Source organism: Hemicordylus capensis, chromosome 5, assembly GCF_027244095.1.
Source record: "Hemicordylus capensis ecotype Gifberg chromosome 5, rHemCap1.1.pri, whole genome shotgun sequence".
NCBI lineage: Eukaryota > Metazoa > Chordata > Lepidosauria > Squamata > Cordylidae > Hemicordylus > Hemicordylus capensis.
The window spans coordinates 204,963,988-204,988,816 of record NC_069661.1 but is presented as its reverse complement, the minus strand read 5'-3'; the positions used below and the strand labels follow the sequence as shown (position 1 = coordinate 204,988,816).

Genomic DNA, 24,829 nt, shown 5'->3' with positions numbered 1-24,829 from the left:
AGCATCTTATATTGCTGCTGCCCGATATAGTACCAGCGGGGATTCGAACTGGCAACCTTCTGCCTCTTACCCACTTTTAATCTGATGTAATTTTTATTATTCTTTTACTTTTTAAAACCTTTCTGCATGTATTGTAAGCTGTTTTGATATTTTTAATTTAAAAGCACGATATAAATGAATAAAATACATTTGCCCTTTCCCAATCAGTAACCGATTGCTGTTTTTTGAACCAGCTGCAGTTTCCAAACAATCTTCATTGTCCCTAATAAAGCACATTGTAGTAAACCAAACAGGATGTTACAGATAATAACTGTGGTGAAGCTATTTGCCAAGGAGCAGCTACATCAAGCACAAGCCTCAGATGGTGAAGGTGATTTGTGCCACATAAGCCCGTTGGGCCTGCAAAGGCAAGGCCAGACTTAATGTCATTCCTAGACTACTACATGATTCCTTAGGAGGAGTGCCATCCAAAACAGATTGAACTCCAACCCAAACACTGAATGCTACCCACCCAACAGTTCTTCCGTTTTGTCTGGACTGAGGTTTGGTGTGTTGGTCCTCATGTTATTGATTCCAGGCACGTCCCATGATTTTACCTGAATTATTTGAAAAGGAGAAATAGAGTTGTGTCCTCAGCGTATTGATAGTATCTCACTTAGCAGCTTTGTGCAGATATTGAATAGCATGTGGGGGGGGGGGGGAATAGTGCCCTGTGGAATACTATAGCAAAACTTCTGTGGGGCAGAGCAGTAGCTCCCAAGCACCACTTTCTGGAAATAGTCATTCAAAAGGGCACTGAAGCAGAGTGCTCCCAATCCCTACAGCTGATCAGACAGGTGATCCAGAGGGATGCCATGATCGATGGCATCAAAGGCCAGTAATAGGGTTGTGTGCCTCCTGGCTTGTCAACCATGGCTCGAGCTGTTTTAATTTCAAACCCCAGCTGGAGAACAGACTGCAATAACTATAGACAATTGGTGTCAACTAAAAGTGGCTGCACAATAACCCCTGCCCATGCATTTTACTCAAAAAGGATAAATTTGCAACTGTTCTGTTGGACACAATAACCCTTGGGGTTAGAGAAGTTTTTTCAGGAATGTTCTCACGATTGCCTCTTTTGGAGCGGTTGAGACCATCTCCTTTTGCAGAGAGGCAATTATAACTTCCTGGACCCAGCTAGTTATCCCACCACTACTTCATGTTATGAACCAAGAGGAACAAAGATCAAGCTGGCAGGTGCTAGGCCTCTGCAAGAACCATGTCCATATCCTCAGACTGGGCTGAAAGCCATTAAACAACATTTGATTGGATTGTTTACTATACTATAATGTTTGTCGTGCTGATAATGGCAGGAAACATTTTCGCAAGAAATCCAGTTCAGGCAAATTGTCATATGTCATGGCTTTTGTTGCATCTGTCATTAAACAAGATGTGTTTTCATTAGAGACCGACTTCCACGTAAAGCTTCAGAGTAAAGAGTCCTTTAGGAACAGTTATTTAATACCCAAAGGGATCTTCAAGAGTGTAGTAAGAAAAAAGTTTAGGTAATGGGAAATGATATTCAGTGCTCCCACAAAATTCTAGCAAGCTAAAATATTTTGTTTAATGAAACTCTGCTTTTGAGATAAAATTAGTGCACCCAAATATATATTCTTGGCAAAGACATAAGCCTTCTCAGAGAAATCATGATGCTTCGTGGCATTAATTCGAACATACTTTTAAGCCACAAATATGTTGACTGCTAATTGGATGCTTTTATGTTTGTAAAGATAATTTGACCTCTAGGGATGTCCTCAGGAGAGAAAGCGGTCTCTGTGACGGTGGCAGGCTTGTGCTGACAGCATTTTTACCTGATTGTCATCTCATTAACATTCAGTCAGAATGGATACTTTGCAGAATGTCCACTCGGCAATGGGTGGAAGTGGCGATCTTGTTAACTCACAAGAAGAAGTGCAAAAGTTGTTAATTGACGCAAGAATGAGGTGCGAACATCATAAAACGAATTACCAAACTCTAAAGGAGCAACATACAAGGTATAGTATGCTTGTTTTCTTTTTCAGTTTGAGTGAAAAACTACTCTTCAGTTATGAATAGAAAAATTTTCCTATGCTATTTAAACGTATTTGCTGACATCCTGATTAAATTTACTCCGTTACTTAATTTCGGTGAGACTTCCTCTAGTTTTTAGTCAGGAGGTCAGCCATTGGCTTTTGGTAATGAAAACAAGTTTTTACAGATTAATTGCAGTAAATCTCACTAATAAGACCAATCATGTCCCAGTGTTCTTCTTCATGTCATGGCAAACCTTTCTTGTGGGCAATTTACAATAACTTGGTGAAAACAACTGACTTTGCATGGCAGGCCACAGCACACCTTGCCAAATAGAGTAGCCTCTATGCCGGTGACTGTGTTTTAAGTGGCTGTCAGTGCTGTTGATTTGTGTGAATTGGGCCTTAGGGATAACTAAGGAAACTTTAAGCATAGAACTTGGCCCTGCATGTGTTTGCAGGATTTTTATTTGACTATTTGTTTTGCAAACAACAGCTGCATGGAACTCCAGTCGGACTCAGAATCAGGGCTTCTAGCTGCCATTTGTGCCAATGGCAGCTTCCTTTCTAGGACACACAGAAGCCACAGGTGGGTGGCATCTAGATCTCAGCAGGCAAAGGATTAAGTCTCCCCACCCCTCCTCTCCTGCGCTATAGAGCTGATCAGGAGGGGTCTCCCATGGCTGCTCTTTTTAAAAAGGAAAATAAACATGCAGGGCCTACTTGTTTAAATTAATACCTGGCTTAGCCATGTGTCTCTTGGGAAGCTGGGATATCAAATATTTAGTATGGCAATTATATTAAGGAATGGCACATCAGACATGCCATTGTTGTATCTTGGTGTTTTCAGTATGAAAATACTCAATTGTCTCATCTCTCCTGTGTTTGTTTGATTATTTATTTATTTGACACATTTGATATACCGCCCACTCCGAAGACTCTGGGCAGTGTACAAAAACATGCAAAACAAGACAGCATTAAAATTACATTCTAAATAAAACTAAAGTAACTTAACAAAAAGAGGGGGAAAAGCAAATAGGTAAACTACAGGATAAAAGCCTGGCAAAAAAGAAAAGTCTTCAATAAAGATTTAAAAATCAACAAGGAAGGAGCTAAACGAATCTGCAGGGGAAGGGAATTCCAGAGAAGTGGGGCAGCAACCGAGAAGGCCCTTTCACGGGTCCAAGTGCCCCGAACCTCTCGGAAATTGGGGACCGACAAAAGGGCCATCTAAGCAGATCTGACCGGATGGGATGTAACTAGATGGGAGACGCGGGTCTGTAGGTAGACAGGTGCCAAACCCTGCAAGGCTTTAAAGGTCAAAAAGTGTTGATTTATAGATTGTATATATAGATTGATTTATAGACTGTGTTGATTTATAGATTGTAAGCCCCTTGGGGCAAGGACCTATCCTCTCATATTTTTGAAATTTCTGTGCATATAGATTTTAATTGGATAAATAGGAGTATAATCTAAAAATGAATATATTATATTATAACATAAAAGGAAAATCTTGTTTTTGTAGGCTACTGGATGACTATACAAAATCACAAAATGAACTCAAACAGCTGTTACATGAAAAGCAAACTGTTCATGACAATTTTCAGTGTTTACTTGCTGAACTCCGAGAGGAATTATTGAATAAAACTAAAGAAGTAGAAGAGTTAAAGATGCAGGTAAGGCCATATTTCCCCCAATTGGTTTTATGAGTATCAAACTGATATAGTAGGGATGAGCCCGTAGCATTTCGCCAAAATGTTTTGGCAAGGGGTTCCCTTAAGAGGAGGCAGGCAGGTCCTACCTGCCCATCCTCCAAGCCCTTGTTGCCCTGCCACAGCACTGTTTAAATGGAAATACCTCTGTGCAAGTGGTAGCTTGTGCCACTTGCCCCTTTAAAATGTCATGCTGCGGCAATGGGTTGCGTCCCCCAGCACACGCCATTTATGTGCTGACCCTGCGCGAGGGATGCCGTGGGACGTAGCCCATAGTCACGGCGTTTTAAAGGGGCAAGCGGCACAACCGTGCCACTTGCATGGAGGTATTTCAATTTAAACAGTGTTGCAGCGGAGGCTTGGAGGACGGGCAGGTAGGACCTGCCCGCCTCCTCTTAAGGGAACCCCTTACCGAAGCACATATATAATAGTATGTCACATAGTACATTAATTCACGTACTTTGTATTTCAGCTCTCACATTTCTTGTTAGCCTCTTTTCCTTAAGGAAAGTAAGCTTATGAGATCACCCAGCATTCTGTTTGTGTGGGTCCCTTTGCCCATATAGGCCACCCCCTCCATCAACTTCACAATGCTTGGACCAGTATGAACCAAATTGGCTACAGTTGTAGGGACACATAGAAACAACTCAGCAGTGTAGTTTGTGATGATGTCATCCATTCCATTCAAGATGGCGGGTGCCTGAATGTTTGAGGCATAACTGGGAAAACTTATGAACTGCCTGATTTGAACCAAATTTGCTACAGCTGTAGGGACACAGGGACGGATCAAGGGTATAGTTTGTAATGATGTCATCCACCCCAATTCCACATGGCGGATACGTGAACATTTGAGGTGAAAGTGGGCTTACTTGTTGACTGTCTAAGCGATTTGGACCAAATTTGAGTGACACAAATGGACACCTCCTTAATGGTGTAGTTTGTGATGATATCATCCACCCTGATTCAAAATGGTGAACATGTTAACGTTTCAGACACAAGAGGGTTAACTTGGGAACCACCTACCAATCTGAGACAAATTTGTTACAGCTGTGGGGACACATAGGGACATCTCAATGGTGTAGTTTGTGATAGTGTCATCCACCCTGATTCAAAGTGGCAGATCCGTGAATGTTTGAGGCACAAGTGGGAAATGATTTTGACCAAATTTGGTAAAGTTGTAGATACACCTCAAATGTATAGTTTGTGATAATGTCATCCACCCCAATTCAAGATGGCGGATGTGTGAATGTTTAAAGTGCAAGTGGGCTAACTTGTGAATTGCCTAACCAATTTGGACCAAATTTAGTCTATTTGTAGGGGAAGTGAAAGGAAAGTAGGCATATTAGTTCTTACCAGAACTACTTGTTTTCCTCTGTGCTTAAACTGTGACTAGTATCTAAATAACTGCTTTGGCTCATACAGAAGGCTTGTGCTAGACCAGTAACATTTGTAACATTTTCCTTTTCTTTGAACAACAGACCTCCATATTCTATTGCACTCATTTGAAGATGCCATTTGTTTTAAAACTAGTTTGCTATGAGGCATGTGGGATGTTGTTTGAGCAAAATAAGTCTAAAGCCCCCTTGGTCTCAGGGAATCATAGAGTTGGAGAGGCCTTTAATAGTCATCTAGTCCAGCCTCCTGCTCAATACAGGAAATCCAGAACTAGAGCATCTCCAGCAGGTGGCTGCCCAGTCTCTGCTTGAAGACCTCCAGGAGAACCCCCACTCCATTAGATAATTCATTCCATTGTCAAGTTGCTCTTACTGTTAAGTTGTTTCTCCTAGTCTTCACCTGAAATCTACCATTCTGTAACTTAAACCCACTAGATCTAGTCCAGCACCCCTTCTGTGTGACAGACGGCTGCTTCCTGCTTGAAGAATCTTACATATTTTGAAGAATCTTCTCATATCCTCCTTCAGCCTTCTCTAGACTAAACACACTCAGTTCCTTCAACCTTTCTTCACACGGCTTCTGTTCCAGGCATTTTACCATCTTCATTGCCCTCCTCTGAAATCATTTCTATTTGCTTACATCCTTCTTAAAATATGGGATGCAGAACTGGACACAGAGATAAGAATAGTTTAGCAAGAGCTCCATGCTGGCTTTTACTAATCAGTGCATTGTTATCCATATGTTGACAGACTGACTGCGTTATTTTATTTTATTTTACACAATCTTTATACCGTGCAAAATGCAAGTTCTCTGTGCAGTTTACAACAAAACAATAAAAACAACCAATAAAAAGATTAAAACATTTCAACAATTAAAATTTAAAATGTTAAAACTATTAAAACAATATCTAATTAAAAGCCTGGGTGAACGAATGTGTCTTGACTGCCTTTTTAAAAGTTGTAAGAGATGGGGAGGCTTATTTACTTATTTCAGCAGGAAGTGTGTTCCAAAGCCTCAGGGCAGCAATGGAGAAGGCCCGTGCCCGAGTAGCCACCAGACGAGCTGGTGGCAACTGCAGATGAACCTCTCCAGATTATCTCAATGGGTGGTGTGGTTCATAGCAAAAAAGACATTACCTTAAATACCCAGAGCCGAAGCTGTTTAGGACTTTATAGGTTATAACCAAAACTTTGTACTTTGCCCGGAAACTTATCGGCAGCCAGTGTAGATCCTTTAAGACAGGCGTTATATGGTCTCTCTGAGATGACTCAGAGACCAACCTGGCTGCCACATTCTGGACTAACTACAGTTTCCGGACCACGTAGAAAGGCAGTCGCACATAGAGCACATTGCAGTAGTCATGTCTGGAGGTGACCAGCAGAGGTACTACTGTTCTGAGTTCATTTATCTAAAGAAATGGATGCAGCTGGCGTATCAGCCAAAGTTGATACAAGGCACCTCTGGCCGCTGCCTCAACCTCGGACACCAGGGAGAGTTTTGTGTCCAGAACGATCCCCAGACTGCGTACCTGTTCCTCCTTCTGGGAAAGTGTGATCCCCTACAGAACAGGCAGATCAAAATCATCTCCTGAGTTCTGACCCCGCACAATAAGTACCTCCGTCTTATCTGAATTCAGCCTCAGCCTGTTACCTCTCATCCAGCCCATCGTTGCCTCCAGGCAGGCATTTAGGGAGGTTATGCCTTCTCCTGATGATGTTGACAAGGAGAAAAAAATTTGGGTGTTATCAGCATCCTGATAACACCCTGCACCAAATCTCCTGATGATCTCTCCCAACGGTTTCATGTAGATGTTAAACCACATCGGAGACAATATGGAGCCCTGAGAGACACCATACTGAAGTTAAGTTTTTGAAGAACAGTCCCCGAGGGACACCATCTGGAATCTGCAAAGCAGTACCTCCCACTCCCAACCCCCTCAGATGCTCCAAAAGGATACTATGACTGATAGTATTGAAAGCTGCAAAGAGGTCCAAAAGGACCAACAGATTCACACTTCCTCTGTCAATTCCCAATTGGAGATCATCCATCAGGCCGACCAAGGCAGTGTCCACCCCATAGCCCGCCTGAAAGCCAGTCTGAAACAGGTCTAGATAATCAGTTTCATCCAAGACTGGCTGGAGTTGGGAGGCCACCACCCTCTCAATTACCTTGCCCAGCCACGGAAGGTTGGAGTTGAAGTTGCTCAACTCTGAGGAATCCAAGGCAGGCTTCTTCAGAAGTGGTCTAATAATTGCCTTCTTAAGGCAAGGAAGCATCCTGCCCTTCCTCAGAGAAGCATTTATGATCTCTACTAGGCCTTCTACAACAGCCTCCCTGCCAGATAGTATTAGCCATGTCGGGCAAGGGTCAAAAGAGCAGGTGGTAGGCCGCATCTCTCTAAGCAGCTTGTCCACATCCTCAAGAGTCACAAACTGAAACTGATCCAGCCTAACCACATAAGATGAGTAGCTGGACACCTCCGATTCAAGACACTGCAGTAATTGTGGGGTCTAAATCCAAGTCGCACCGAATATGAGAGATTGTATCCACACAAAAATCATTAAACACATCATAGCAGGTAGTAGATGGTTCCAAATTCTGATTCAAGGGAGGAGGGGCACTCACTAGCCCTCTCACAACCCTGAACAACTCTGCTGGACTTGAACTTGCAGACACAATATGGGCCGAAAAGAATAGCCCATATTGCTACAGCATAGATTTTCAAATGTGCTCTATGTTGTAATCTGTCGGATTTGAGTCGAATCTTCCTCCACGTGCACTCAGTCGTCTACCTTGCTGCTTCAGCCCACGTAGTTCTTCCATATACCAAGGGGTCAATTTTGAAGCGGGTCGGAGAGGACGCTTAGGTGCGATCATGTCGACTGCCCTGGTAAGCTTGCTGTTCCAGTTCACCATAGTATCAACAGGATCACCGGCAGAGCCGACATTAAATCCCTCCAAGGCTTCTTGGAACCCTATTGGATCCAATAACCTTCTTGGGCGGACCATTCTAATGCACCCCTTGCCCCTGCGAAGGTGGGGTGTGACTGTGAGTCCAACCTTAACCAGATGGTATTCTGTCCATGACAATGGGGAAATCACAGGCGTCCCCACCCACGGAACATCTTCCTGATCAGAGTGAAAGACCAACTCAAGTGTGTGGCCTGTGATGTGGGTCGGTCCCGAGACCCTTTGGGATAGGCCCATAGTTGTCATGGCTGCTATGAACTCATGAGCCACCCCAGACAAATTGGTCCCAAAGTGGACATTGAAGTCGCCCAGCACCACAAGCCTGGGAGATTCCAACGCCAAACCCGAAACCAGGTCCATCAGCTCAGTTAGGGACTCCATCGAGCAACGGGGTGATCAGTACACCAACAGAAGTCCCAGTCTATCCCTGGTCCCCAAACTTAGGTACACACATTTAATATGGTCAGACACTTCCACAAGGATCCTGGTCAGGGAGAGGTCATTCTTATAGATCACAGCCACTCCACCTCCCCGCCCACGTCCCCACACCTGGTCCTCAACAGAGTACCCTGGAGGGAGAAGCTGGGACCAGACTGGTCCACCAGCCTCCCCTAACCAAGTCCCTGTAATACAGACCTGGCATTACAGAGGAGCAAGGTGAGGGTCTGTGGGAGGTTGGCACTGCTCCCCAAGGTCAAAGACCTGGCACAACAGTCCCAAGGGGAAACAGCTAATAGATTTCTGACTTTCCTTCTCCTGTAATGACGTGCTGACCTGCCAACTTTACTTCTTCTATTCCCCACCACCACTGGAATAGCCACCCCACAGTCAGTGGACACACCCCCTATCTCCCCATCCCCAGAGAAACAAGACACATCTGAAAAACCCAGGACCCAAAAACAACAGAAGCCAAAAAATACCACCTTGCCCTCTTCCTCGTTGCCCCCCGAAGTGGCTCCCCCACAGGGGCTTTGGTGTTGCCTCTTCGGTGGTGAGCCCGCTGGTGGCAGGCCTGCTGCCACAGGGCAGCCCAGAAAGATGGGCTAATCTAGGCAGAAAGAAAGCCCTTTTATAAGCCCAGAGAGATGGCTAATCTAAGCAGCTGATCCCCAAGAACTGCTGACTCACTCCGTCTGTCACTGATCCCACACAGACTCGCTTACAGGGCAGCAGCCACAGCCCTGCCCCACACATTAGGGGGCACACAGGCTGGCAAGCTGCAGACAGAAACCACACAGGCTCTCACCACTGGGCAGCAGCTATCTCTGGGAAGCAGATGTTAAAGCCTCCTCCTCCCTGCAAGGCTTCTGGCAACTAAGGTCATAATCTCTTGTAGTATCTTCTCTGCTATCAAAGTCAGATAGATCAGACTGCAATTTCTTGGAACCTCCCTACCCCACCATTTGAGTATTGTGACATTTTAAAAGGAGGAAGGCAGGCCTTACCTGCCCCTCCGTCACTCCTCTGCTGCCCCACTGGAACGTTGTCCATATTAAACAGCCTCGCTGTCTGTTCTGAAAAACCACACTGTGGCTGTTTCCTGTTTGAGAACAGGGAATTTCTTTGTTCCCAAGCAGGAAGCAGCTGCAGTGTGGCTGTTTTATATGGATAGTGCCATGGTGCAGTGGAGCAGCAACAATGGAGGGGCAGGTAAGTCCTGCCTTCCTCTTAAAGCACCTGTTTTCTGCCACCCCCATGATGCATGAAATGCTTTGTGCACATCCCTGATTTCCAGTCTTGTGGTACCTCACCTGTTCTCCAGAATTTCTCAGAGATGGTAGACATTCTGATAATACATCAGCAAGTTATTTTAGCACCCTAGGATACCAGTCATCTGACCCTGCTTTTTAATAGCTTGCTGCAACTATTTTCCCCCAGTGCAGGGAATGAGGATCTAAAGTCAGAAGATGCTGTGCTTATTTTATTTATTTATTTATTTTTAAAACTTATATACCGCCCAAAGTTTAGTCTCTGGGCGGTTAACATAAAACAATTAAAACACATATAAAAGTTAAAACAAATCAATAGTTAAAAAACAACCATAAAATTAAAACCGACAATTTTAAGAAGCGGAGAAAGCTTGGGCGAAAAGATGGGTTTTCAGGTGTTTTTTTAAAATTGCCAGAGATGGGGAGGATTGTATCTCAACCGGGAGCACATTCCACAATCTTGGGGCAGCAACTGAGAAGGCCCGTCTCTGTGTAGCCACCAAATGAGTTGAAGTAACTGGAGCTGAACCTCCTCAGATGACCTCAGTGGGCAGTGGGGGCTCATAGTGAAGAAGACGCTCTCTTACTGTAAATACCCAGGGCCTAAGCCGTTTAGGGCTTTATAAGTCATAACTAGCACTTTGTATTTTGTCCAGAAGCCTATTGGCAGCCAGTGTAGCACCATCGGTAAAGGAGTAATGTGATCTCTCCGAGATAACTCAGAGACCTACCTGGATGCCGCATTCTGAACCAACTGAAGTTTCCGGACTACATACAAAGGCAGCCCCACGTAGAGCGCATTACAGAAGTCCAGTCTGGAGGTTACCAACAGAGGTACCTCTGTTCTGAGGTCGTTGATCTCGAGAAACAGGCGTAGCTGGCGTATCAGCTGGAGCTGATAGAAAGCACCCCTGGCCACCGCCTCAACCTGAGAAACCAGGGAGAGGGGTGAATTCAGAAGTACTCCCAGGATTCCAGGAATAATTTGGTACATTTTCTTTTTCTTCACACTTTACTAGTTGAGAAATACAATCTCAGGAGAACTAGTTTCATGGTTCTGTGCATCCCAGCCTGCACAGAACTTTTACTAGTGGCCTAAAGGGAGCATCTGGCCTGTGAGATTTTGTCCAGCTTAGTCTGTATTTCTCAACTAGTGAAATGTGAAGAAAAAGAGAGAATCTACCAAACAGTTGTATGACCCCTGAAATACTACCTCTTGTAGCATGCAGTCTTATAACTATATTGATAACAGACCTCTTTCTCTGAAGTGGAGGAAAATAGTTGTAGCAGCCTATTTGAAAAGCAAACCTGTAAGAAATATTTCAGGTTGCTACAGTCTCTGCTTCTCTAATAACTATTTAAATTAATTATTGTGTAGCATCACCTCTGTAAATCTTTGGGGGTGGAGAGCCGGTCTTGCAGTAATAGACATGAATTGTCCCCTTTGCTAAGCAGGGCTTACCTTGTTTTGAATGTGAGTGGGTGACTACATGTGAGCACCAAATGCTGTAAGATATTCCCCTTCGGGGATGGGGTCATAGCTCAGTGGTAGAACATCTGCTTGTATGCAGAAGGTTCCAGGTTCAATCCCTGGCATCTCCAGGTATAGGAAAGACTCCTTCCTGAAACCTTGGATTGCTGCTAAAAGTCAGTGTAGACAATACTCAGTCAGATGGACCAATAGTCTGACTGTATAAGGTAGCTTCCTATGTTACCCAGCTTAAAACACTTCTCCGTTATGAATTTGAGAGCAATTCTAAATTTGTATTATGCCACCAAATAGTTCCTGAACAATTGTTCATCTATTCTTAAGATCAGCCTTTGTCTGTGGCAAGAATCTTAATAATTAGTTTCCTTTGCTTGAATCTAGGTGGCCAGATTTGGCTTTTATAAAGCCAAATTCTGGCTTACGGCCCATTTGACCCATGAGTATACCCCTTAGGCAACTCTGGCTTGAATCAGTTTGGCAGTTGCCCATTGAGGAGAACTTTCTTGGATAACAGCCATGATCCAACTTTGTTGCCAGTTCCAGTAGTTTAGGGATATAACAGCATATGCAGCATAACAGGGGGTTAGATGTACCCATTACTGAGAAAAAATTGGAGAGAAAAAGCAGTAAACTCCATGAGGACATCATTGGCATCAGATCTCAGAACAGAGGCTCCCTGACCCAGGGGAAGAATTACTTAATGAGCAAATTCTCATCTCTGGGTGTACTCAAATGGTTAATTTCCTCATTTAATATATTTGCAGACACTCCACATTTTTAAATGGTAGCAGAATATATGTACTGCATATAGAGAAATGTCACTTATTTTCCAATGTATTCCATGATACAACTGTTATTTGATTACTTCTTTTGTGTGTCTGTTTTCTGCTGACATGTAGGTAATAACTCCACAGAAGCTGGAACTTCTGAAAGCCCAAATACAACATGAATCAGAAGCACCCATGAGAGAGCGTTTTCAGAAGCTGGACAACGTAAGTATGAACATGGACTCTCTTTTTTCTTTTTCTTTTTTTGGAAAAGACAGATGCTCACCCAGCCTTTTCTTGAAAGTAGAATTGTGGTACAAAAGGGTAACAGCATTTTAGGCTGCTGTTTGGGAGCATGAGTTTCTGTTCTTCATTTAACTTTGATTCACTTCAATCACAGATTTATTTATTTTTAATTTAGGAAGTAGAAAAATATAGAACTGAATACAACAAACTTCGTTATGAGCATACTTTCCTCAAATCGGAGATTGGGCATCAGAAAGAAGAGCAGGCCCGCATTTTAGAAGAGCAAAAGTTAAAATATGAATCTGAGGTAAGGAACACTGCACTACTAGAAACAACACAAATCTGGGAGGGAAAATGGAGCATGCTCATCCGTTGGCTTGGGGTATGTTTTCATCAATATGCAGATGACACTCAGCTTTATATCTCTATGCCTGGGCAAACAGATGATGCTGTTCATGTGCTGGCTCAGTGCCTAGAGGCTGTCAGGACCTGGATGGGCCAAGCTCAGGCTTAATCCCTTCATGACCGAGTTGCTCTTGTTCAGTTTGCGATCTGGCCAATTGCCGTGTGCGAGTTTATCTCTTGGTGGGGTTGCGCTTCCCTTGTGAGAGACGGTTTGTGATCTGGGGGTCCTCCTGGACTCATGGCTCCTGCTTGAACAGCAGGTGGAGGCTGTGGCCAGGTGGAGCCAGGATTGCTCATGATGTCAAAACTGCTCTATCATGGCCTATTCTAACCAATATGCTTGAAATAAACCACAATCTGTACTAGACTTCAAACCTGGGGTTTAATCTTGGCTCTGTGTGATGTCTGAATCCGTTCACTGTGCTAATTATATCAATGTATTCCATCTTACTACATTTACAACAGAGATCATTAATGCACAAAGAGAGCCAGCGTGGTGTAGTGGTTAGAGTGCTGGACTAGGACTGGGGAGACCTGAGTTCAAATCCCCATTCAGCCATGATACTAGCTGGGTGACTCTGGGCCAGTCACTTCTCTCTCAGCCTAGCCTACTTCACAGGGTCGATGTGAAAGAGAAACTTAAGTATGTAGTACACCGCTCTGGGCTCCTTGGAGGAAGAGCGGGATATAAATGTAATAATAATAATAATAATAATAATTAATGCACTTGGCCAATATTTCTCAGTTTTTCAATGTATTATTTCATTAGTTTAGCTTAACAATTTAAAATGTGTATATAAATATATAGGACCTGATCCAGTCTGATCCGGTGCTTGTGCATGGAGGATTCCCATTCTCTCTCTCTTGCATCTGTGCACACAGATTCTGCATATGGTATCACTGAAGGGAATGGGAGACCTGTGTGCAACTTACATATCTTTGTGCATTTGGAACACAACTAATGTTTATGCCAGGTATGGATATGGAAGTGGAACCTCCCATTCTTTGCACTGATCCCTACGTTGCCTGCACATATATGTAACCAGGGAGACAGGGCTTTTGAGCCCTATGGGATTCATCCACACATGAGCACTGTATCTGACATTTGAGGTGGACTGGGCCCATACGGTGCGAAATAAATGAATGAATGAATGTATGTTTTCTGTCCAACTATTAATAGATAGCAAGAGTGAATAAAGATAAAGAAGAATTGCATAACCAGATGCTTAGTATTGATCCTATAAGAGATAACAAGCGTGTGGAAACATTGCAAAGGGAAAAAACCCAGCTACTCCAGAAATTAAAGGGCTTTGAAGCGGAAGTGGCAGAATTAAGAGCCCAGAGAGAGAATTCTGGAATGCAAGCAGAAAATGTGCAAAGAATACAGCTGCGGCAGTTAGCCGAGATGCAGGCTACAATGAGATCCCTGGAGGTAAGAAATTCTAATTATTTATTTTATTATTTATTTATTGAATTTTTATACCGCCCCTCCCAATTTGGTCCAGGGCAGTTTATAGCCTTGCACGGCATGAAAAGGGACTATGCTTTTGCTATGGTGTGTGTGTGAGTGAGTGAGTAAGTGAGAGAGAGATCTGGCCCTAGACCCAACTGACATCAAACCATCAAAGAATTGGTTCATACTTGACTATCTCTTTCTTATCAGACTCAATCTCACCCACCTTCAAACAGCAGACAACTTCCTCACAAAAGTCATATTCATTCATTATGTTATACATGCCTACAGTTATCTATATACACATACATGTTTTTGTGTAAATAACTGTTTATATGTACACTTTAAAGTGAACCTGAATAGAGGCCACCTCAAATGTAGGGTGCAGATAGGAAGTGCACTATTGTATGTGTTGAACATTACACATGAATATTGTACGTACACAGATTGTACAAGCACTGAACTTAACATGCGAAAAAGACTAAAGTCATACAGGTTGAGTATTCCTTATCTGGACATCAAAAATCCGGAATGCTCCAAAATCCAGACACCACTCCGTAAAACAAACAAACAAACAACACCTCATCTCACTTTAAAAATGTGGTCAAGCCACCTTCCTCAGGGCCAGGGCCAGGCCATCTCACTGCCGCCCAGCCACCGCCACCGGCGCCGCCTCTGCTAGCCTCCTCCGCTCGCCTACCTCCCTGTCGCCACTGGCGCCTCCCGCCTCCTCTGCTACCCTCCTCAGCTCGCCCACCTCCTTGCTGCCGCCTCCTCGCCACTGCCATAGTTTTTTGACACTGGACTCTTGCACAGACTCTTGCGAGAATTCTGCCTCAGTGTACTTTATATGGACAATTTCAAAATCCGGAAAAGTCCAAAATCCGGAACACTGATGGTCCCAAGCAGTCTGGATAAGCGATACTCAACCTGTACTAGAAATGTATATGTGTTTTTAAGAACTTTTGAGTTGTGATATTGGTAGATAATCAGTATAAACTACAAAATTTTGTTGGCAAGAAGTTTTTATAAATAATTTAAAGCAGGTGTGTGTGGTGGGGGAGAAGAGAGAGAGTCATTGTAGCTTTGCTTCTCTAGTAAGCAAGCTTCTCTCTAGAACTAATAATAATTATGCTTGTTGGGCAGCATCCAGCCCTTTGACATAGTGGCATGCCATTCACAGCAGCTCATTCCGTGAGCAGAAGGATGGTTGCGTTCATGCAAGGGCCCTTTGACAGACGTATCCTTCTGACAATAGTATGTGGCTGTGCCAAATTTGGAAGCTACCTGTTGATTCTAATCCTAAATTATATTTAATATTCTGCATAATGATCTGTTATTAATGGCTGAACTAAAGTTGTACTGGTACTATGGGGGAAAAGTGATTTTCATGATTCTTGCCTTCCCTCTGAAGCTCACTGTGCCTCCTGAAAATATGTCTCTGAGGGTCATGCTGGATATCAGCCATTTATATTATTTCTAATCTAGTGCCTAAAATCTACTAGTTTTACCCTCCCCAAATAGTGGGTAGGCTCTTATCCAAAGCAGATTACAGTCCAAAATGTGTTAATGTGTAATTTTATGTTCTATACTTCAAATAGATTTGAAGCCCCAAACATATTAATGTTGCAATCCTGAGCAAATTCAGTTGACTTTGATGGAACTTAAGTTTGTTTAAACAGAAATAAGATTGTGCTACAAGAGTCTGTTCCCTAAAGCAACTTAAGCTTCCATTTTCTTAATTTTAAGGCAGAAAAACAGTCTGTTAAACTGCAGCTTGAGCGCGTTGAAAAAGAACTGCAGATGAGCAATGAGCAAAATGCACTGTTAATTGGCAAAGGACATAAAACTGAACGAGAAATCAATTCCTTGACTACAAAAGTAAGTACCTTTATGGTGCCTGGACCATATTTTCAGAAATGTTGCAGGAAACATCCCTGCATGTCTCTTTGAAGACTTTTTTGTTTTTGTTTCCCCCCTTTTTTTCACAGTTTGAAAAGCAATATTTTACTGTCCTTAGATTTTTCTGTTGGTACAAAAAGATCCCTAGCATTTTGCTCTTTGGAGCTATTTTCTAAAGCAATAACGACATCCACAAGTCTTATTTAATAGCACTTATTGTTACAGGAAGCTGTCTTAGGCTAAGGCAGACCATTGGTCAGTCTAGCCTAGTTATTAATGACGTAGTAAACTGTGTCTAGGCTGTATTACTTCAGATAGCAAGTGGGAACTCACACACTTGAAAACTCTTCCATAAAAATATTCCCTCCACATAGAAAACTAGCCTTTTTTTCTGATATGCTAGTTTGCAGTGTGGACAGTGCATGCATGGGGAACATTCAGTCATGTGAGAACATAGGAACAAAAGAATATTCTTCAGTTCGAAACATTTTTTAAAGTTAGGTTAATTTCTTTCATGGTAATTTCAGGATTGAGCCTAAAATCTTTAACAGTAGAGAGAACTCTGCACAGAGTGAAAGCTGGATAGCTGCAGAAAAGAACTGTAAGAATGTACAAATGATAAACTGTAACCACATTTTTTCAGTAATGGCCTTCACTCTGTAACAGTAATTTGTACAAAGAAACCAGATATTTGTACAAAGAAACCATGCATCCATCTTCTTATGATATTGGAATGTTACCTGACAGAATCTATAAGAGACTGTTGGAGCCCATATACAGTATAGTCCTGTTTCATTAAAAAAAATTATTGAAAGTATAGGAAAAAATATAATAATGGATATCATCTTGACTAACAAAAAAACTATTTGTAACAATCATATGATGAATATATACATTCAGGCAGCTTTTTCCAGCATGAAATAGTACTGGATTGTCTCCAGTGAGGAGTAGTTCTCATTGTAGCATTCTTAACAAGTACAAAAATAGATAAAATAAGGAATATAAATTAGGAGTTGGCAAACCATGGACCATGTGAGACTCTTGTTGGGGGAGAGTCCTGGAGAAGGAAAAATACTTGTGAAAAGTAGAAAGTTCCCCATCCTTCCTGTGCCTTTCATATAGAATGCTGTTTGCTGTTTGAGTGCTCTTTTGAGAGTGAACAGGTTGGCCTCTGTGAGAAGTGACTGGCCCTTTGTGAGCAAGTCAGAGCCAATATGTCCATTTACAGAAAATGACACTAAAGATGTTTTTGATCACACAATCATGGACTGATAATTATATAGAAATTGTTTTAAGTGTCTTTTATGGAAGAAGCATTGATGATCACCAAGTTTGATGGATTATGTTCAAGCCTTGCAATGCATCCATGATTTTTTAAAGTTACACTGTGCTGCTTAGAACATAAGAAGAGCGCTGCTGGATCAGGCCCAAGGCCTATCAAGTCCAGTAGAGTAGTAATGTATCCTGGAGTAGTAATGTATCCTGTTTCCCACAGTATCCCACCAGATGCCTCCGAGAAGCTCACAGGCAAGAAGTGAGGGCATGCCCTCTCCTCTGTAACTGGTATTCAGAGACATCTTGTCTCTGAGGTGACCTATAGTCACCAAACTAGTAGCTATTGATATACCTGCCCTCCATGAGAGAATTCCATAGATTGATTAATTATGCTGTGTGAACAAGTATTTCCTTTTGTTGGTCCTAAAGTTTCTGGCCTTCAGTTTCATGAGAAACTGTACAATGGAGTTGCACAGCTGCCTTCAGGTTCATGGGAAACTACCCCATCCCCTTTAAAGGGCCATTTAAACAAAAAAAACAAAAAAAGAAATTCACATTATAGTTATTCAATCAACTACTGTGCCATTCTTAACCTTTTGTAGCTTCCACAGATTAACAGGTGATTATGTTTGACATTGAAAATGGATTATAAGAGCTTTTCTCTAGTTAATTAATTTTCACCGACTCTTTAATTACTGTACTAGAAACACTTGAACTTTAGTGTTTTGATTTTTAGTTGAACAACTTGTAGTGTTGTGGCAGTCAGTCGTATGCATTTAGCTTTAGATTCTGTTGCATTTTGTAGGGAAGCATGTTACAATTTATTTTCCAGAGGGTTATGTGCAATGCTCACAGAGTGACATAAAGAGATGCACCATTTTAAAAATTTATTTATTCAGTTTATATACTATCCTCCCTAAAGTGGCTCTGGCAGTTTACATTAAAATCAAAAACACATAATAAAACAATTAAAATTTTTAAAAAACACCACCAGATTAAAATTAAAAATAAAAATTAATTTAAGTTTTAATTTCAAATTTTAATTTAAAAAATTAAATTAAAACTTAAAATCATAGCAGCAAAAACCATAATACTGAGCTAAGGATCATAATACTGAGCTAAGGATTTAATGTTGTTTTTAAGACTTTAGCTTGAAGACTTATGTTGTTGCCAGTTGCCTTGCAAAATGCATAAACAAAGTGAGAAGAATGAATTGCCCAACTGGGTGTGTCTGTGTGTCTTGTTTGTGTTCATTGGATACTGTAAAAAGTTTAGACTTCTGATGTGCTGATCTTTTTGGAATGCTCTTGTGTATTATTTGCTTTGTGATTACCCAGTTTAATAGTTTTGCATCCTAAGAAATGTGTACAGCACAACTTGATTTATTGGAATGGGCTGGGGGCATGTCCTAGCAATGCGCATCAGTGGGAGTATTGCTCCCATAGTTTTTATATTAGAAGAGAAGCTGAGAGAAAATAGAGAGACTGACCCACTGACTGAGCAACTCACCCAACTCCTGTCAAGTTGGGGGATGATCATGCAGACATGAGGTCAAGATGGCTTATTACAAGGCAGAAGGGGCAGCAGAAGCCCCTTGTTGCTCCATACCACTGATGAGTCTGAACTGAAGGATTTTATTGGGGGTCAGATGAATTCCCCATGGGCAGTTATTGCTGGTCTTGCTGCCAATTATCTCCAATGTCTTGCTTTTAACCAGAAATCACTGATGGCATGCAGCCTGACACCCTCAAGTCTCTGATTTGTGACCCTCTGTTGACTCCTGACAGCAGCAATGGAAGCCCTTGCAAGGAACTTTCATTATCACTAGAGCTCTGCTATGGAATGCACTGTGTCCTCAGAGAACTACTGTGAGGTTTTTAAGTGAGAAAGCAAGCACATATGTGGTTCACCTCATATTTAGCATATACGTGGCTTGCCACATTATTTTAATGTTTATTTAAGAAGCATATATTCTCATTCATAGAAGGAGGGCATCTTGAAATAGATAACCTCTCCAATTGTCTTCTGGAAGCAGGGCTTTCAGAGGCTTTGTCTTTGGAAGATGCTTTTTCAATCTTGCCCCGCCTCTTCTAAACAAGCAAGTCTTCTTGCTCTTCTTTTGATCAGCAAGCCTCTGAGACATGTGGGGCCTTGTGTTGAGTTCCAACAAGCTTCCCCTCCATTGTTTGCTGACCACATCTAATCGCACTAGCTAACCTCACTAGCTAGTTTGATGAAGTGTGTGTATGGATTTTTCGTAGTTGTGTGTGTATTATGGTCAGCCAGCAATGCAGGGAGAGCATGTTGGAACTCAACAAAATATCCCACCTACTGTAGCCACTAAAACCCCTGGGAACTTGCAAGGACAGTTCTCATCTACTAATTACACTGAATTTGTAGGCTCCCTGATGCAGGAAGAGACTACTGTGCATGGGAGAAGTTGACAAAGGTGAAGTTGACAGAGGCTGTTGGTCTCAAAATACCTAAAGGCATCTTTGCCATCTTCCACACTTGCTTAGGTAGCAGCCCTCTGTGTCCATTGGATTTCCTGCTGCCAGTGCTTCTTACAAGATTAAGCTCTCTCACTCCTGGGAACTTGAGCCATCATATCCCCCTTCAGTTGTAGAAGGACAGTCTTTATATCTACACATGCTTTAGGTGGGTGGTTTTTCAAGGACTGGGAGACAGCATGCCCAAGAGGGAAGGGAAACACAAAAAGAAAAGGCTAACCACAGTTTTCAAAACCACTTCAGCAACATCACCTTCCTTCACGGGGAAACTCCTCCTAGGAGAACAGGATCATAGGAAAATAGGAAGCTGACTTACACCAAGTCAGACCATTGGTCAATCTTGCTCTGTACTGTCTACTGACTGGCAGCAGCTCTCCAAGGTTTCAGGCAGGAGTCCCTCCCAGTCCGACCTCCAGATGTCAGGGAGTGAACCTCGGTCTTTCTCCATGCAAGCAGATGCTCTACCACTGAGCTACAGCTCAGTCCACTAGGGGAAATATCTTACAGCAGACAGTGCTCACATGTAGTTGCCCATCCAAATGCAAACTATTACAGACTTTGCTTAGCAAAGGGGGCGGGACAATTCATGCTCGCTACCTCAAGACCAGTTCTCCTCCCCAAGGAGAGAGAGAGCCTCTGAAAGTCCTGCTTCCAGAAGAGATGTTGCCTGTCTTATGCTGTCATACTCTTCTGAACAGAAAGAGTCTTCACTGCAAATCCAATGTTCCTTTGTAAGAACTGATATGATAAAAACCAAAAACTGATAACAGTTTCTTTTCTATAGGTCAAAGAACTTAAGCATTCACACAAGTTAGAAATAACAAACATCAAGCTGGAAGCAGCAAGAGCTAAGAGTGAGATAGAAAGAGAAAGAAACAAGATTCAAAGTGAAATGGATGGTAAAACTTTATTACTTCAGTGATTTGTTATAGTCATTGACTATAAACATGGAACAATGAATACAATTCAGCAAATGCTGCTGTGCTGTAACTATGTGTGGCAGGGGAAATAATTGTGTCCATTATTTCACTAGGAATCTTTTCATTTTAACAGTTCAAAATCAATAAAGGTTGGTGTTAAGGATTAAAACATTTGGGCCTATCAAGTAACCCCCATCAGCTGACATCTTGATGCTTTGACATTGCAGTCAGGGTTGAGTAACTCAGCACCAGCACTTGTGCACAGGGGATTTTGATGACCTCTCCTTTCCCCAGAAGCTCTCTGTATCACTTGAAAATAGGTCCCTGAGGATCACCCAGCCCTTAGGGATATATTTTTGGGTGACATAGAAGAATGCTGGGGAATGGGAAATCATGGAAATTTGCCCTCCCATCCACATCACCGGCACATCTTGCAGAGCTTTGTTAGGATGTTAGTCACTGTCTCCAGGTCTGTGCTCACATGAATCAGTATAACATGTCAGCCTGGTAATTATGGATCTAGTCAGCTGTAATTCCAGAATTCAAGGAGCGCTGTGAATTATTTTAAATATCTCATGTGGTCTTTCTCTATAACTTGAGGCATATTGCAGCAATTTTATTGGGGAGTGGGGTGAGCATAAATGTATTTGAGGAATTATTCCCAGATAGAAGTTTTCATCATAAGATTGCTTTGCGGATGCCCTCCCATAAATGAGAATTGCAGTTTTGCAAGCATCACTTATACTTGTAGACTTTCACTAATCCTGGTATAAATGGTGCCCATTAACCCTCTAAGTGCATATGGGGCACATTCCAGCCAAAATTAAGTACTTCTACATTTCATTTATTTCCACTAGGGAGAGTTCAAGAGTCTTCATTTTCCCACTAGAACCAGTATGACTTGAAGGTTCTTAATTTTTTCTGGACCTTGCTTACTCTGGATTAGTTTAATTGTCCTGAAGTTTGTCCAAAGGAAGGTAGAGCAGGAGAGTGAGCAACCGTTTCCTGTGTATCAGCCTTTGCCTTGTGGTGATTGGTACTTTAAATATTAGATATTAGGAATGCTGATTAGTAACTTCTTAAATTTATAAAAACAGGGTTACGCTCAGATAATGAAATTCTTAAGATGACACTTGAGCGGCACAAAGGGCTATCAGCAGAAAAGGATCGTGAGTTAGTACGCAAAGTACAAGCTGCAAAAGAAGAAGGCTTCCAGAAATGTGTTACCTTACAGGAGGAAAAGTATGATCTTTCATTTTCTTGTCCAGCTTTCAAGGGGCTAAAACCTGTTAATGATCTCCCTCTTTATGAATATATACTGTGTGCATAAGACTTTTTAAATACCACTTTTCTACTAGAAAGTTCCCAAAGCAGTTTAGGCCTTGTGCATGTCAGCTGTGCATTCTGTCCCAGCTGTAAAATTGCTACTGATCTTTTCTTACAGCACTTTTCAGTCTACAAAGTGCTTTATAGGTATCTTGTTTATTTTCCCATGCCCTGAAATTATTCTTTCTTTATCCAAGGAAACTCTTGTGTTAGTTTTTTCCTGGCCATGCCATCTGTGGAAGGGATATGGCACAATTTCTGCACAGATCACAGAACACTGGGACTATACCAGTAGAAGTGACATTCTACTACCATCACAAGATAGTAATAGAAAGCATTCTTTTTGTTGTGGCATCGGTACTTGGTGCGGGGGCTGGGCTTTTGGTTATTTAGCCAGCGTAGTGTAGTGGTTAGAGTGCAGGACTAGGACCGGGGAGACCCGAGTTCAAATCCCCATTCAGCCATGAAAACTAGCTGGGTGACTCTGGGCCAGTCACGTCTCTCTCAGCCTAACCTACTTCACAGGGTTGTTGTGAAAGAGAAACTCAAGTATGTAGTACACCGCTCTGGGCTCCTTGGAGGAAGAGCGGGATATAAATGTAAAAATAATAATAATAAATAATAATTATTATTTAGATAAAAATCTTCCACTTCACAGATATTAAGTATTGGATACTGTTTTAGGTTAGAACTTGAGACCAAATTAGCTGAATTGGAGAAAAACAAAATGGAGCAAGATGCTCAGAGGCAATTGGAAAAGGATCGATATGAAGAGAAGTTATCTGGTATGCAACTGGCAGAAGAGTCCGGCAGAAGGGAAATCCAGAATCTTAGGTAATGTGTAGTGATTTTGTGTTTAGAATTCGAGCATTTAATGTTTTAGCAGAAAGTGCTTTTCTTGCTGCACAAACCTGCCTAGAATATGAACACAGACCTCAGCGCTTTGCTGTTTGTGTATAAGTTTGACAGAATATGTTTCCCCCTTTCCTTCAGAAATGAATTTCTAGCAATACATATTTAATTGAAGGCCATTCTTTTGCAACTCCTCCCTGCCAGTTCAAGCATATTGTCTCAATTTCTTCTTAAAACTTCCAAGGCTGCTCACAAGATTTGCTCACAAGGCTGCTCACAAGGCTGCTCACAAGATTTGCATCAGTAAAGGAAACTAAAACTTCAGGTGATGAAGCTCTATCATTTATTAACAACAGTTCCTTCACAGTATTCTAAATGACTGTATTGGATTTTATTTTAATTTTACAAACATGTAAGCACTTACTTAAAAGGACTTCCAATACTCTACATGTTTTTTCATTCCCACAATTCCTCAGCATAATTCCCCTTCCTTTCAATATTGTCTTTACCATTTCAACTATCTGTAAAGGATCCTTTCTGTTAAGGATTATGGACCTTTTTGTGAACTGTTCGTACATTCAGCCACACATAACCATTCATGCTTCCACATGCACAGCAAGAGAAAAAACTAGGAGAAGGAAAAGAAAGAAGGGGAGAGAGGAAAAGAAAAATGTGGAAAACAAACAATTTAGATGTCAGTATTATATACTTTTTATGCTGTTTCTGTCTCTACAAAATGTCCCCATGTTTCTTTATACCTTTCTTTCATGTATTGGCTTATATATGCATTGCATTTATATGCAACTTATACCTTAGCTGCCAGTTCACTCACTTAACATTCAGGCTTCTGTGTTCAAAAGAGGGTCTTACACCTCCAAGGGACATCAGTAGCAATCCAGACATTCCACAGGATTCTGGTGAATTCTGTGCAGAATCTCCTGCTGAATCAGTCTTGGATTTAATCCATAGTGGAGGATTTAATACTGGTCAGTGCTTTCTTTCAGTGTTCTGGATTCCACCTCCCACCACACACACAGATGCAATTTTTCTCTCTGTATCAGTTTGAAGATATCAATCTAGAATAGATTTATTTAAAAACAAAATTAAGAATTGTTCATTGTATTCATCTGTAGGGTAAAGCTTCAACAGCAAGTTACTAATTCTGAGGAGCTAGAAAAAGAAAAAAGCGAAAATTCTAAACTAAAGCAGGTAGGTGTCTGAGGTCATAGTCCTTCATCTTATCATGGTAAATCATTCTGTTTTAGTTCAGTAGCAGCTGATTTAGAAACCGGCAGATGTTGGGGATTTTTATTTTATTTTCTGATGTGTTTCACATTCAAAAACTTTTCAGTTTTAAATGCCATCTGCTCTTTTGAAACTCCCAGGACATCACAAGGACTGTGTTGTTTCCAGCATTGGTCAGCCAAATGCTTCTGGGTAGCTCACAAGTGAAGCATGAGGGCCAGATGTTTCCAGCAGAGAAACTGCCTCTGAATAAAGCAAAGCATTTTACTATTGTTGATTGTCTTTTTTGTCATGAACCCGCCTAATTTAAAGTGATAAAATTGCCACATCCTGTGGCACTGAATTCCAAAAGTTGTGTATGCTCTGAGCAAAGAAGTACTGTACTTTCATCTGTCCTGATCCTACTAGCAATCAATTTCTCTATGAATAGGGAGATAAATTTCCTCCTGTCCATTAGTTCATGAGATCATAATCTGCTTTTATGTTTACATGAAGGTTAAACTTATATATTTTCATTCCCTTTTACCAAGTAATTAATTGTTGAGAGCTGTGCAGTTTATTTCCTTTCATTCAAAGGCTTAACCACATAGCAGTTCCACACCCTG

At 41.8% G+C, this 24,829-nt stretch overlaps 1 protein-coding gene across 3 annotated transcripts in view; it reads left to right on the top strand.

Annotated features, from left to right (window-relative positions):
• The window catches only part of CEP83 (centrosomal protein 83), a 52,131-nt gene that overhangs the window by 4,715 nt on the left and 22,587 nt on the right, over window positions 1-24,829 (top strand). For 2 of the 3 annotated variants that reach the window (XM_053255793.1, XM_053255790.1), the window contains exons 2-11: window positions 1,770-2,033; window positions 3,574-3,724; window positions 12,223-12,315; window positions 12,512-12,643; window positions 13,922-14,173; window positions 15,944-16,075; window positions 20,666-20,780; window positions 21,899-22,043; window positions 22,812-22,961; window positions 24,113-24,188. In XM_053255793.1, coding sequence (XP_053111768.1) covers window positions 1,882-2,033; window positions 3,574-3,724; window positions 12,223-12,315; window positions 12,512-12,643; window positions 13,922-14,173; window positions 15,944-16,075; window positions 20,666-20,780; window positions 21,899-22,043; window positions 22,812-22,961; window positions 24,113-24,188 — 1,398 coding nt within the window. In that variant the 5' untranslated portion in view covers window positions 1,770-1,881. The remainder of the gene's footprint in view (window positions 1-1,769; window positions 2,034-3,573; window positions 3,725-12,222; window positions 12,316-12,511; window positions 12,644-13,921; window positions 14,174-15,943; window positions 16,076-20,665; window positions 20,781-21,898; window positions 22,044-22,811; window positions 22,962-24,112; window positions 24,189-24,829) is intronic. The other variant, XM_053255791.1, reaches the window with a different exon arrangement.